The following is a 14,797-nucleotide window of genomic DNA, read 5'->3' as shown; positions in this document are numbered from 1 at the left end:
GTGAACTACCTTAATAAAATAGAGTAATTCAGTAAATTAGATTAACTTGTTGGTATTTTAACCTATTAATTAAAATTAAATTTATATAATAAAAATAAAAATTATATTTTAGATAATAATAATTTTTTATTATATTATAATATAATTTACTATGTGACATTTTGTCATTATTAGAATAACATAATTCATTGGGTGTCAGTCTGTCATTAATTTAATGAAAGTATATTGGTATTTTCAACTTGTCAGTCTGGAAAAATGAATCAGGTGAGGGAGACAGACTAACTCAATAGGACTTTATTAAAAATATATTAGTATTCTGATATTATGACTAAATTGAACTAACTTAATAAAATAGGGTAACTCTGTAAAATATATTAACTTATGGATATTTTTAGCCTATTAATTTATACAATTAAAATAAAAAAATAATAACTTTTTCATTATTATAATATAATTTCTATGTGACATTTTGTCATTATCAGGATAACATAATTCAATCTAATATTAATTTAATGAAAATATATTGGCATTTTTAACATGTTAATATGATAAAATGATCAACATTGACAAACTAACTCAATGAGATTTTAATGAAAATATATTGGTATGCTCATTTTGTCAATAAAGTGAACTAGCTTAGGGTAACTCAGTAAAATATATTGACTTATTGATATTTTTAACCTATTAATTAAAATTAAAATTATATTATTAAAATAAAAAATAATAACTTTTTTATTATATTATAATATAACTTCAATGTGACATTTTGTCATTATCAGACTAACATAATTTATTGTGTGTCAGTCTGTCATTAATTTAATGAAAGTATATTGGTATTTTCAACTTGTCAGTCTGAGCAAATGAGTTAGCTGAAAGAGACAGACTAACTCAATAGGACTTTAATGAAAGTATGCTGATATTTTCATCTTGTCAGTTAAGTGAAACTAATTTAGTCAAATAGGGTAACTCAGTAAAGTATATTGACTTATTGATATTTTTAACCTACTAATTAAAATTAAATTTGAATAATTAAAATAAAATTATAATTTAGAAGATAATAACTTTTTTATTATATTTTTTTATAAATATAAATATATAATAAGAATAATAATATAACTTAAATAATTAACACTTATAAATTAATATTTAGTTATTAATTTAAATCAAGTAATTTAACCTATGAAAATAAACTATTCATCAATTAAAATTTAATTTAATGTACAAAAATAGAGTCATTACAAATTATTTAGGTGTATTAATTAATTAATCAGTTAAAAACATAGAAAATAGTTATATAATTAAGTGTGTTTCAATATATATATATATATATATATATATATATATATATATAATAGGTTAGAAGATTTATAAAATTATTTATATGATTATCCATTCAGTTTTAGTTTTTTTTGTCTATTATTAGTATAAATAAAAAATAATTAATATTACAATCAAAACCAACAAAAAAAAACAGCTATTTGTACTTGTATGAGTTATTATATCATAAAGAAAATGTCTTAATAGTACAAAAAATCAAAGTCCTTATGAACTAAGTTTGTTTTTAGAAGAGTTTTAAAAAGGCCACTTTTCTTGTTTAGGTTGTACTAATAATACTAGACATGTCACCTTGAAACTTAAACATAAAATATTATCACATTCTCATTTAATATGAGAAATATAGAACTCAAATTTTGAATACAAATTCATAACTGTATTAACTTATTTGATTTGTTGACACATAATTATAGAACTAATATATATAACATAAAGAATATAGTAGATAGCTCTCAAAATTACATAAAAAAATCTTAATTTTGATGAAAAATAATAATTTAAATCACTACTATGAAGTAATGAAAAACTCCTACACATTGTTTAATCAAAAATTGGGGTTTTAAATCATTACAAAGTAATAAATAAGAGGGAAAATGTGATACATGATTAGGAGAAACTCTATTCAAATTTGAGTTGAGTGAGTTACTATCATATATGTGTCATATCATAAATGAATGAAAACCATTAAATATATTACTGTGTTTAATAGATTAATATTTTTTTTATTTTTCATTTTTCAATAAGATTAATTTGGTTTCTAAAATAAGATGTTCAATGTTCATAATGGCTATGAAACGTGCTACTCATTACTATCAACAATTAATTTAGAGAGACAAATTCAAACTATTTGGCCAAAATCAAAGACTCTCTCTCTATATATAATAATAATAATAATTGACCACTAAAATTTAATTTATAAGTTATGTAAATCATTAATTCTAAGTCACGGCATAAATAATTTTATATGTATGCTATGACGCGCATTAATAGGAACTTTAAAAAGTAAATATTTAATTACTAAAGTATCAATCCCTAAAATAATTTTATTATGCTACTTTGTCACATGCCTTAATAGGAACTTTAAAAAGTAAATATTTAATTTCTAAAGTATCAATATCTAAAAGTTGTCAATGGAAAACTTCTCTCATATAGTTGTCCATTTTTTCATACATAAAAAAAATTAAAAAATAATTATAAGAGAACACTTATTTTATAAAAATAACCTTATCATTATTCATTTGTTTTTTTAGGATACTTTATCTGAAGTTAACCATAACAAATCATGCTTAATTAGTGGACTTAATTATAAGTAAATTCTTACTAATTTAAATATGTTTGATGTTATTATTTTAAAAATATTTTAATATCTAAGTTTGAACATATTTTTAGTGTAAACTAAATATTATTATTTATATTTGATTAAAAATTTGTAAGATTAATATAATATCTTGAGTGACAAAAAATTCAAACTCATTGCCTAACGTTATTCGTTAACCAAATTAAATTTTAGAAGTTGTATACGGTACTACCCTAGTTTATTAAAAGAATGAGATATCTTAACAATAAATTTAAAACATAAAGATTATGAAATTGTGCTTCAAAATGACAAATTTCAAGCCAATTTTTTAATTGAAAATCATAATTGTAAGAGTTAAAAGATGATGAATTTTGATTCATGAATAATAACATCAGAGTTGGTATTTGAAATGGTATGAATTGATGTGTGATCAAATAATTTAAATGGTAAATATTAAATGTAGCTATTAAATATGCATTGTTTCAGACAACAATGTGTTAAATGTTTTTTAATTAATGAATTTGGGTGTTTCAATATTCTTTTATAGACAATTTTATACGTTATTTATTTGTTCAGTATATCGATTTCTGAGCTGTTAATAGAATCACTGCAAAGTGGTGATTAATAAGAGAGAAAACGTGATGCATGCATAATTAAGACTAAATGAGTTCATCTTCAAAAACACCACAAAAATATTAAAAGTACCACATTTATGTTTGGTCTATAACACAAGATTGTTTCAAACATTCATAACCCTGTTCAAATTGAGACGATGAGTCAAAATAATAAATGAGTGAAAATGATCAAACAAATCCGATTGGCATTGTTTGAGTGAGTCTATATATCAAAAATTGATTTCTTTTTATTGATGTTTTTTGTGTTGTTTTTCTTGTGTTATGATATTGATACAAAAATTAAATCAAAATATCTCTAAAAGTGAATTTTCAATTTTTAAGTGTTAAAAAACCATTTTTTTTAAAAAAAAAAATAGAGAATCTAAATTTATATATGAAAAAACAAGTTGAATGAAGCATTGCTTAATGTGATCCAACTTTCAAAGTGGCACTATTCATTGTCTTTAAATTACACATATAAGAATGACAAAACTTTTATTATGATGAAAATGAAATAAAAGAATTAAAACATAAAACATAACAAACAAACAGAAGAAACGTTGAGGATGTTGCCATCCCTTCATAAACCTCTGAATTTCTTTGTTTCTTGCACATAACATTCTCAACTAATTTCTGATTAAGGTACATTCTCTCACATGTCTCTGCCAGCAACAAATATTACACAAAAAAAAGAAAAAAAAAAAAAACACAGTCTAAAATCACAGTGTCTGACGTGGACCCTTGATACCACCCACATAAACCAGGTAAAGTTCTCTTCTTTTTCGTGTTTTTGATTATTTTAATCCCTGAAAACCGATTTAAAAATGTTTAAAAATGGTGAAAAAAATAGATTGAGATTCCTAAACAAAAAAAAGCCAGCTTAGAATACATAACCCCATTGGTAGCATGGCTGCACCACCCTGCCAAGTGTTTCTGAAGTTCAAGCCACATAATTAGCCATGGTTAATTCTTCAAGTTAAATTCCAACCCAAGGTGAAACCAACCATCATCACTCTCTTCTTTCTTCTCTCTTCTTCCATTACTTTCACTTCCTTTTCCCAATTGCAGATTCAATTCTCTATATAACTATTTTCCCCTTCATTTTACACACACTCAAATTTCTTCCTTTTTTTTTTCTTTCTTTCTTTCTTTCTTTCTCTCTGTTTTGGTGAACCACTTTAGGTAACCAGAATGCTCCCACAGCTACTCATATAAATATGGCATCATAGAACACCATGGGAGAAGGGAAAAAGAGAGAAACTTGGATTTAAAAATCCATTTTTTATCTCCTTTCACGCACCCCATTTGAGTTTTTCTTCCATTTTTGTTCTTTTAGGGCAAAAGGGTGTTCAGATTGAGGGCCCAACAATGAAGAGGTCTCCATCATCTTCTTGTTCATCATCCTCTGAAGCTTCCATTGCTGAGCAAGAAAAGAAAAGACCTAATTATGAAAAGAAGAACAACTTGAAGTCACAGAAATGCAAGCAGAACCAAACCACTTGCAGAAGAAGCTCTGTCTATAGAGGAGTTACAAGGTTCATGAATTTCACTTTTCAATTTTCAATTTTCAAGTTTCGATGATTTTGAAATTCATCTTCTGCATTTGCATGTCTCTCATTTATTCTTCTTTCATCATCAGACATAGGTGGACAGGTAGGTTTGAAGCTCACCTATGGGATAAGAGCTCATGGAACAACATTCAGAGCAAGAAGGGTAAACAAGGTAATTTTTTTTTAATTTTTTTTATATTTCTCTTCAATTAACAAAGAGAGAAAATCAAGGAGATCTAATCTATCACTTTTTCCTTTTGTTTTTTTAATTAATATTATTATTATTATTATCTGTTTCTGACCATGTTTTGTTTCTCTTAATCTTTTCTGATTGCAACGTTCACAAACACTTTTGGGGCTGGTTTAGTTTATTTGGGTAAGTCATTTTCTCATGCACTTGGATCTCACAAAATCCTAGTCAACTTTTTCATTTTATGTTTGGTCTCAATTGTTAATTATTAGTTGAACTGCAGTATTTCTTTTTCTGGATTATTATTGTTTTTTTTAATGTCAAGAAAGATTCTGATCATGATGCTGTTGTTTGGCCCCAATTCTCTGATTTAATTTCTTTTAACTCTATTTTTTTATATTTTTCTCTGTTTTTTTTTCCTGTGCAGGAGCATACGATACTGAAGAAGCTGCAGCACGTACCTATGATCTCGCAGCCCTGAAGTACTGGGGAAAAGATGCAGTTCTGAATTTTCCGGTACATCAATCTTTTTCGTTTTATCCCACACATAAAAATGTCATCTTTTCCGAAGTTTGTCTAAAAACAAAATTGTATTTTATTTTAAATGAAATTATATAATAGTTAATCTTTACTCCTTATAAAAATAAATAAAGTAAATAATCTTTTTTCACAAATAACACATTGCAGTTTCTTGTACAACTTAGTTTCTAGTATAAAAAAATATTTCAGACACCGTTCATTATAATTGATGTTTTATATTATTTTTATAAAATACTGAGACTAAATTTTTTATAATTGAATTTGGAGAGAAAATATAATATTTTTAACAATAGTTTAGAAAAAAGAATTAACCTAAAAAAACATATAATCATATGATTAAAAAAATTTCTTCTTGGTTTTGTTTCTCTGTAGCAACTCATGATTTTGTTTTGTTCAGATAGAAAATTATGCAAAGGATCTTGAGGAAATGGACAAAGTCTCAAAAGAAGAATATTTAGCTTCTTTGCGGCGCCAAAGCAGTGGTTTTTCTAGAGGCATTTCTAAGTATCGTGGGGTTGCTAGGTTACTTCAATTTCATCATTCTCAAATTTTTTTTCTTTCTAATTATATTTTACAGTTGTAATTTTCCTAATAAAATAAAGAGTAAAATTACAATTTTTTTTTGTCTGTAAATATTGTTATTTTGATATTAATATACTTTTGTTTTTTTATATTTGCATAGGCATCATCATAATGGGCGGTGGGAAGCACGCATTGGGAGAGTGTGCGGAAACAAGTACCTTTACTTGGGAACATATAGTAAGTAGTCACATCTATTTATCTATTTTTTTCAATCATTAAATTTGTTTCGATCTTTTTTTTCTAGGATGTGTTGTTGTTAAACATAAATATTTCTTTTAGTTCCAAAGGGTAAAAACAAATACAAAGAATATTCATAAAGTGAGAAAAAAAGTACACTTTGTAGGCCCAAAGCTATGAAAACTCATCAAAAACCATAAATAGGTCACAATTTAGAAGCTTGCTATTTTTCACCTTCTTTCTTTGCCGTCTTTTATGTTGAATAAAAAAAAAGTCAAACTTTGAATTAGATGATACAACATTCACAAAAACAATGATAATAATTGAATGATAAAATAGCCGAAGAAAAGATGTGTAAATACAAGAGAGAGAGAGAATTTACAAAATTTTATTTTTCTTTCTTTTAATTTTCAATTCAAATTTCAAAATCTCCTCTTTATACTCATCCCCCTCTAGTTAAACAAAATAATATTTAGATCTAGTTTTTCTTAAAAATCACGTTTTTATGTGATATAAGACAAAAATCCTCTCACAAGTTCCAAGCGCATGTCACGGCTGATTCAAAAATTTCCTATTCTCTTTGTCTGACTCTACCCATTTTGTAATAAGAAAAATAATTTTGACAAAAAAAAAATTGTTCAAGAAATAACACACCAGTGAAAATACCTCAAGAATTGTTTTAACTCTAGTATTCTATTTTTATTCTGAAGGAAAGAATAGTTTCAAAAGGATAAATCTTTATTAAGATGAAGAAAAGGGGTGTTTGACATCAAATCTCTTCTTCTGTGTGACATGTAAACAACATGGTATTTTTTCTACGATGAAAGGTGAAAATGTTTCCTTAATTTTTAAGAAAACATTTGAGAAGTACATACATACAGGTTGTAAACCTGCGATTCTGATAATTAATGAGAGTGAAAAAAAAAAGAAGGGAAAAGGTTGAGTGAGGTGTGTGAGTTGTGGTGATTGCTTGAACTGTAGCTACAGTGGTGTTGTCCAGTAGTTGCAGTATGCATCAATTTCTGGTCTGACAGTACAATATGTGGCTGTGGATCACATCAAAATCACTCACCAACATCGCACGTGCATTCCCCTCTCCCCCTTTCAAATGGGTCCACTTTATTCCAACTCTCCATCACAACCTTCTTCTCTGTGGAGTTATCATAACCATAATTCCTTAGAAATTTTATATAAATGTACGAAGATTAATCAAAGATTAATCACTTTTTGAGGTTTAATTTGAGGTTATTTTCAATTTAAAAGTTTGATTTAACAATTATAAGTCTTAGTTTTTAGGAAATAAAATTGATTAACACTATTTGTCGATCATTTGACAATTTTTATAAATATAAAATAATCTTAACAAAAACTTAACTTTTATATTTTTCTTGAAATAGATAGTGTAATAAAAATGGTAATGTCAAATGGTAGTAAAAAAAATTTGGTGTCAAAATACCAATTGTCTTAGATTTTATGTATATTAGTTAACTTTTTCATTTTAATCTAATTTGAAACTTTTAGTTCATAATTGGATTTTTAACCATTTTTCTTAGAAGTGTAAGTTAGATTTGATTACGAGTCTTTACATAATAAAAAATATTGGTCTGATTCATTGATCTTAGCACACTTTTAGTGACCCTAAGTATAGTTGTGTCTTACTAATAAGAGATAGTTGTCTCTTAAACGGATAGTGAGACAAATTAGGTTATGATATAATTATAGAAATTCATCATTTTTGAGGTATGAATTGCTTATATATAAGAAACGTGATACCATTTCCAACATAAAATATTAAGACCAATGGTGGAGTTTATTTGTTAGTAACGAGGGGAGTTTTAACAACCCAAATAAAATATTTTATACATTTGGTATCTTTTTAAAAATTGTTGTGTAAGTCTATTTTGACAACGGTCGGTGCATGAAGCTTAAAGTTTACAAGTCTTGTTTTCTTATAACATTTATGAATCTTGATGTTCTTATATACTATAGTTAACTTTTAACTCGTACTTAAATTCTTAAAACTCTTAAGAAGTTTAAGCAATGTAATTTGTGATAATTAGGTATGTTTGAAGAAAATTTAGTTGGCCAAGTTGAATCTAACATTTGACAATAGAAATCCTAAACCCCATAGACAAGCATGTTGGAGGGTACAGCATATGCTTGACTTTGTACTTTGTTCATATGCAGTGTCCACAATCTCTTGCCAACATGTCGGTCAAAAGTATGAATATAAAAATTGTCGATCTTGAGGGAAGAATAAAATAAAAGCCTTGTTTCAATAGTTGTATGGATAGCTGAAAAGAAATGCTATAAATTAAAAAGAGAAGTAAATTCAGTGAGCACGTGAATGCTAATCCTGTCCTCATACTTCAAAAGCTTTTAACTTTGTGAGATTCTATGTATGTCATAAAGTTGTCCTTTTTCAAACCTTATTCTTTCTTAATTTAATAATCACCAACCACTTTTAGTTATCACTCTTGTGTTTCTTAACAATTTTGATTGTCTTTTAATCCAGTCATCAGATTCTGAATCTCATAATGTCATGAAATAAGCTGTCCTGATAGAGAATTGTCGATAACGAGACTTAGTTAATATTTACCGGTAAAGTTAGAAAGAAGGATGATAGTGGTAAAGTCGCAGGAAATACTGAGAGAGATCGTGAGTTTAACTCTTCCCGTTAATACTTGAAAGTTATAAGGTTGGTTTGATGGATTTGGAAAGGATGATGATTAGTGAACATATCGATTCAACTCTTCCCATTAAAAAAATACTACCAACTAATATTTGTTGATAAAATAAAAAAATATTATAGGATCAATAATGACATTTGAGGTTTATTCATTTTAGAGTCTAAAATTTCTGGTAGAATTTTGTTCTTACAAAACATATCAGATTATTAGATTACTAAGGAGAAAAGAATGTTTAAACTACTTTCAATTTTAACACTTAAATGATGTGAGATTATTCGATGTATCAAAATATTTACATGTATATGAATCATTTCTTCTTTATTAAGTGCTAATATTTTTTGGGTGATTTTTTTTCTTTTACTTGATTGAACTCCAAAGAAACTCAGGAGGAGGCAGCTGTGGCATATGACTTGGCAGCAATAGAGTACAGAGGAGTGAATGCAGTGACGAATTTTGACATAAACAACTACATTGACAAAGAGAAAAAGGACCAAACTCAAGAAACAGTAGTACAAACAGTACAAACAGAAACAGCAGTTCCCAACTCCTCATACTTAGAAGAAGCAGAAGTAGAACAACAACAACTGAACACAACTACACCACCCCCTATTGAGAATCTGCACATGCCACCACTGCAGCAATACAACCAAGTTCCACCCACACCCTTTGTGTATCCCAGGGAAGAGTCATCATCAGTGGTGAATATCATGGACCATGTGCTTGAACAGGATCTGCCATGGAGCTTCATGTACACTGGGGTGTCTAAGTTTCAAGATCCAGACTTTGCTTTCAGCAAAGCTGAGGATTTGGCAGCCATGTTTTGTGATGATTCAGAGTTTGAGGAAGACATTGATTCTCTGTTTAGCACAAAGCCTAATCGTGAGACGGATGAGGGTGGTGGAAACATGGTGCATGGGGATAACAAGCAGAAGGAGATACTATCTTTTGAATCTTCTTCTCCATCGTCTACAACAACTTCACTTTCTTGTAACTATGCTTAGATTATTGGGTTTGTTATGTGTCTTGTTGGGATTTGTTGTGATAGGTGATGGATGGGTGTGAACAATACATGACTTGTGAAAGTGTTCATTGGGTTTAGAATTTACTTTCTCCAAACACTCTCTTGTCTTGGTTTTAGAATTTACTTTCTCCAAACACTCTCTTATCTTTTCATCTTAGAAAGGATTTTAGTATAAAAGGAGTAAAAACAAAAAATCTGATTTGGGTGCAAATTATTTTTTTCTTTGTGTGGGGGAGTAAATGGAGAAGGGAAATTAAACTGATCCTCTTCTGAGGAGAAAATGCAGTATAGGTTAAGATCAAAACTTTTCTAGCATTTGGGGTGCAAGATGCAAAGCAAAGTTTCCTTTGTTTAATTAATAATTTGGCTTTCTTTTCCTTTGCCTTCTTATTTTATTTTGGCATAGTAGTTGGTGTTGAGATCTGAAATCTCACCTCTGGTTTGGTTTGTTCTACATGTCGCCTAACCCTAGTAGGCATAAAAATATTTGTCTAAGTAAAAAATGATTTTATATATATGTATAATCAAAGATTAATTACTTTATGTGTTTTTTTAAAGTAAATACAAATTATTTTTATATCATTTTGTTGAAATAGTAGTGACACCTTTTGATCACCGCTATAATTAAAAATAAAAATCTCTCTTTATTAGCTTTCGAAATGTTTCAAAATGTTTTGTATATGTAGGAGTGGGTTTTCTGAAACTAAATTTCCAGAATTGTTTTATGGGTTAAATATGTTTTTGGTCTTTCAAGTTTCAGCGAAATTTGGAATTAGTCCCTCATCAAAACTTTTGACCAATTTAGTCCTTCATCTTTCAAAATGCGTGAATTTAGTCCTTTTAACCAAATTTTGTTAAGTTTATGTGACGTTTCAAGCACATTTCATGATAGTATTTAAATTATTTACACTGTTTGACACATTTTTGCTTCAATGTTAACTTAAATACTATCATGAAATGCGCTTGAAATATCAGATAAACTTAACAAAATTTGGTTAAAAAGACTAAATTCACACATTTTGAAAGATGAAGGACTAAATTGGTATAAAGTTTTGATGAGGGACTAATTCCAAAATTTACTGAAACTTGAGGGACCAAAAACATATTTAACCCTTGTTTTATCGTATTCACCGGAAAATAAAATTCAGAATGATGGAGTGCAAATTTGATAGGGTGCAGTAAGTAACCGCTCATTTGTAATGGAAGTATCTAATATACAGCCCAACAAGAAAAGCGTATTGTGGTAGGTGATGATGATATTTAGATTCTGTAAGCGGTTGAGTTGTGTGTTGATTGACAGTAGAGTAAAGATAAAGAATTATAGCATTAATTAAAAAAGTAATGGTTGAAAATAAGAATCATAAAATTAAATAAGTATAGAATCAAAATTACTACTTTATAATATATATTTGTAAATAGATATTAGTAATTTAGATATAACATGACGTTATATAAAAAGTTATTAAGTCGAGAAATACAGAATTGTCAGAAAAAAGTTCAAATTTGAAAGGATACAAGAGAATTAGGCTATAGACTAAGATAACTCCATATAACCTGAAATCATTCTCAAAATACATCATAACTAATCTTTAAAACTAAAACTCATCAAAATTAACCAACACAGGTTGGTGGAAGGCAATGTGCCAACACCTGTACTGAAAACCCCCAATATCTGCATGCCAAGTATAAAATATTTGAATGAGACTTTAAAACATGATTGCAACAGCAAAATTCACGAGAAAATCCTTTCATTTCAAGTAAAAACCTGAGGCAGGAAGGAGCTGTATGGTCGAAACCTTAGCTTCTAAAAATAGGCAACGTATAATTTAGCACCAATCAAGGCAAATAGCTCAAGATAGACAATTATATAGCCAAAGTTTAAAGTTTGCAACGTGCTGAACATAACATCAATGGAAACCTAAGACAAGTTAAACACACTAAGATAGTAGAGAAAAGAGGAGACAAAAACATACACTTGGATTTTGAGAATTGACACTCTCTTTTGCCTAAACCTGCCACTATAATCAAATTTTGATGACTGACTAAACTTCGAGAGATCAACTAATAAATAAAAGGAATGAGCTTGAACTTTACTTTGCTTGCATAGTCTGTGTAACTCTGGCCAAAAGTCTCAACCATCAAAGCCTCTTCCATCTCTGCCTTCTGTTTATAATACAACAAGCATACTGCTACAATAAATAGCAGACTAAGAGGTGCTCGTAGCGCAATGCAGTATGTTACAAACAAAAGCATTGTTGATGAATATATCGGATGACGGACCCAACGATAAGGTCCAAATTGCACCACAGCACTTGGCTCCACCACATTTTCTGAGTACTTGGCAAGATACAACGTTGCATTATATTGCATTAGTAAGGTTGTAAAGATTAAAACCCAGATCCCAAGATTGTTCCACCCACCGGGAATGAGGTGAAGCTCCGGCCCCTCAAATGCTGCAAGCCAATGGCCAACCATGACCCCTGCACTGAACAGTAGGCGAGACAGGGTTGGCACATTAATGTTCCATTTAGGGTCATGAGGCCGAGGATATAAATCTCCATATAACCGCTTTCTAACGCTAACATTGAAGAAAAAGAAATAATGATACACAAAAAAGAAAACAAAAGGCCAGCCTTCAAGGTAGCCATTGAAGTGACCAGGTGGAACAAGAGTGAGCCATGTAAAAACAGATGTAACAATTGCCAATTGCTCAAATATGTTTGCCTCACCAAGCATATGTCTCCGAAAACAATATAACCCATAAACTGCAAGCGCTATGGCCACCAACCATGGCCAGAACAACCAAGTCCAGCTAAAATACATCCAAAAGAAGGGACTGAAAAGCATATTCATAGTCCATTTTGTGGCTGCAATTATGATGCACAATAACCCAGACCACTTCACAATTTTAATTGGAGTCAACTGCAGAAGAGTAGCTTTTATTGAATCAAATGACAGACTTCTGAAGAAATCTATGACTGGATTTTGAGATTCAGTGCTGGCATTACTGGAAATCGAGCAACTGAGAGGAGGCAACAAATCAGCCCTTTTTCTTGCTGGTTTAGGCACAGAGGAAAAAGGGTTTCTATAGGTACAATTCAATTGAAAACTAATGCTCTTGGGTCGGTTAGCAAGTACACCGGCACGAAAATGTTTGTTGAAAGGTCTCAGAGACACTTTGTTGCTCACAATAGAGAAACCAAAGGGGGCAGTTTTGGAGTGTGAAAGAACCTTTGCTGCTTCCATTATTGTTTGCGGGAAAATAATAATCAACTTGTGAGAAAATTACACAAATATCACAAAACCAAGGATGCACTGGATGAAAGCAGTCCCATATCCTTTGACACGGTGAGTTACTCAGGAATCACAATGACAGCAACAATTACCCGTTGATGTAAACAGGGATCCAACACACAGGCGAGATGCAATGGCAACAAACACACTCATAGTATCTTCAGTGCTCTCCTTCTGCAATTCATCCAGCAACCTCAACAACATTAAAATCTAACCCTATTCATTCTCCAAACAACAGTATAAACACCAAAAACACATTACCAACAAACCACAAACCACCCTCAAAACATAAAAAGAAAAAAAAATTATAAGCAGTTCTTTAGATGTTATGGGTAATGTTTTCCAGTCAAAATTGTAGTTTCATCTTGTAAATTCAAGTAATAAAGGCTTGCATTAAAAGTCAAAACAGACTAGTGAGACAAAACAATTTCAAATGGAAAACAAAAACCAAAGTACTAAAGGAACTGTATCTAAGTTTTATCCAACATAAAGTGCATACATTAATCCAGCTTCTGACCACAAACCCTCATTTTGAACCCGTCAAAAAACAAAACTAAATAAACCATCCACCAATCCCAAAGCTGCTATCAACGACTCAGCTCATAAAATAGGAACCCCACAAGCCTAGTCAAAGGCCAGACAATAAGGTGCATGCAAAACATAAACCAAAAGTACATATTTCAGCATGTAACTCCTTTGGGCAAATGATCAAACAGATGGTGCACACAAAAACTCCTCATTCAAAGAAAGAGTCCAAACTTGAAGCAGATAAGTTAATGACAAAAAAGAAGAAAGAAGCGCAAAAAAGCATTACCCAGTGAAAAGAAAGAAAGATCTGAAGTGGATTTTGGAGCAAGAATGTTAAATTGTGAAGGATAATGATACTGAAGTTCTGAGCTGTGTAAGTCACCTCTATTTGTCTCCAATTACGGCACAAATGGACCAACAGGATGAACCCTTTTGTTTTTTATTTCCGGTAGTCCTTATTAAACATCACTTTTGTTTTGTAAACTGTAAAAATAAATGTTTTTAATTATTATATTATTTGTTTATTTCATTCAATTTTTTTTCACCTGTAATAAAAAGTTTCACAATAGTTTGAATTATATTATTCATTTATTTATTTTACAAAGTTTCATTTCAGTTAACTTCTCCATTATTAAATTAAAATCATATAATAACTTTGCATCAATTAGCAATAAAATAGTTAAATATATTGTTTTAAGCTATTATAAAAAATTGTATTTTATTTTTAAATTAAATTATAAAGTATTTTCTTTCTTTATTTTATAAAAGTTAATATAAAATATATTCATCAATATATATGGGAAGATTATATTTTAATTGAACATGCCAAACATTTTTCATACCATTTCTTAAAAAAATGTTTTACATTATTTTTATAAAGTACAAAGATTACATCTTTTATAATTTAGTTTTATAACGAAATACCAATTTTCTATAATAATTTGAGAAAAACAAACACAGTTAATCTTAAAAAGTAAAT

General features: G+C 29.2%; 2 protein-coding genes across 3 annotated transcripts; one reads left to right on the top strand and one right to left on the bottom strand.

The window, feature by feature from the left end:
• The first annotated feature begins 4,118 nt into the window (after positions 1-4,118).
• Positions 4,119-10,335, top strand: LOC114168616 (uncharacterized). Of its 2 annotated transcripts, XM_028053502.2 has the most exons (8): positions 4,119-4,239; positions 4,429-4,781; positions 4,886-4,968; positions 5,164-5,172; positions 5,414-5,502; positions 5,924-6,048; positions 6,209-6,285; positions 9,354-10,335. In XM_028053502.2, exons 2-8 carry the CDS (start codon positions 4,615-4,617, stop codon positions 9,974-9,976), a joined length of 1,173 nt encoding a protein of 390 aa, XP_027909303.2. In that variant the 5' UTR covers positions 4,119-4,239; positions 4,429-4,614; the 3' UTR covers positions 9,977-10,335. The 2 variants fall into 2 exon arrangements, with proteins under 2 accessions (XP_027909303.2, XP_085524528.1); XM_085668402.1 differs by lacking the exons at positions 4,119-4,239; positions 5,164-5,172 and having other exon boundaries at positions 4,277-4,781.
• Positions 10,336-11,821: 1,486 nt separating this feature from the next.
• Positions 11,822-14,261, bottom strand: LOC114168290 (protein C-terminal S-isoprenylcysteine carboxyl O-methyltransferase). The gene is made up of 2 exons (XM_028053042.2): positions 14,105-14,261; positions 11,822-13,464 (listed from the first exon to the last, which is right to left on the bottom strand). Exon 2 carries the CDS (start codon positions 13,240-13,242, stop codon positions 12,058-12,060), a length of 1,185 nt encoding a protein of 394 aa, XP_027908843.2. The 5' UTR covers positions 13,243-13,464; positions 14,105-14,261; the 3' UTR covers positions 11,822-12,057.
• Between the last annotated feature and the right edge of the window lie 536 nt (positions 14,262-14,797).

The sequence above is a fragment of the Vigna unguiculata genome, chromosome 11 (assembly GCF_037176805.1).
Source record: "Vigna unguiculata cultivar grain cowpea cultivar isolate G323 ecotype 2 chromosome 11, ASM3717680v1, whole genome shotgun sequence".
NCBI classification, from domain to species: Eukaryota; Viridiplantae; Streptophyta; class Magnoliopsida; order Fabales; family Fabaceae; genus Vigna; species Vigna unguiculata.
Note: the sequence above shows the minus strand (reverse complement) of the source record. Positions and strands in the feature narration are given on the sequence as shown.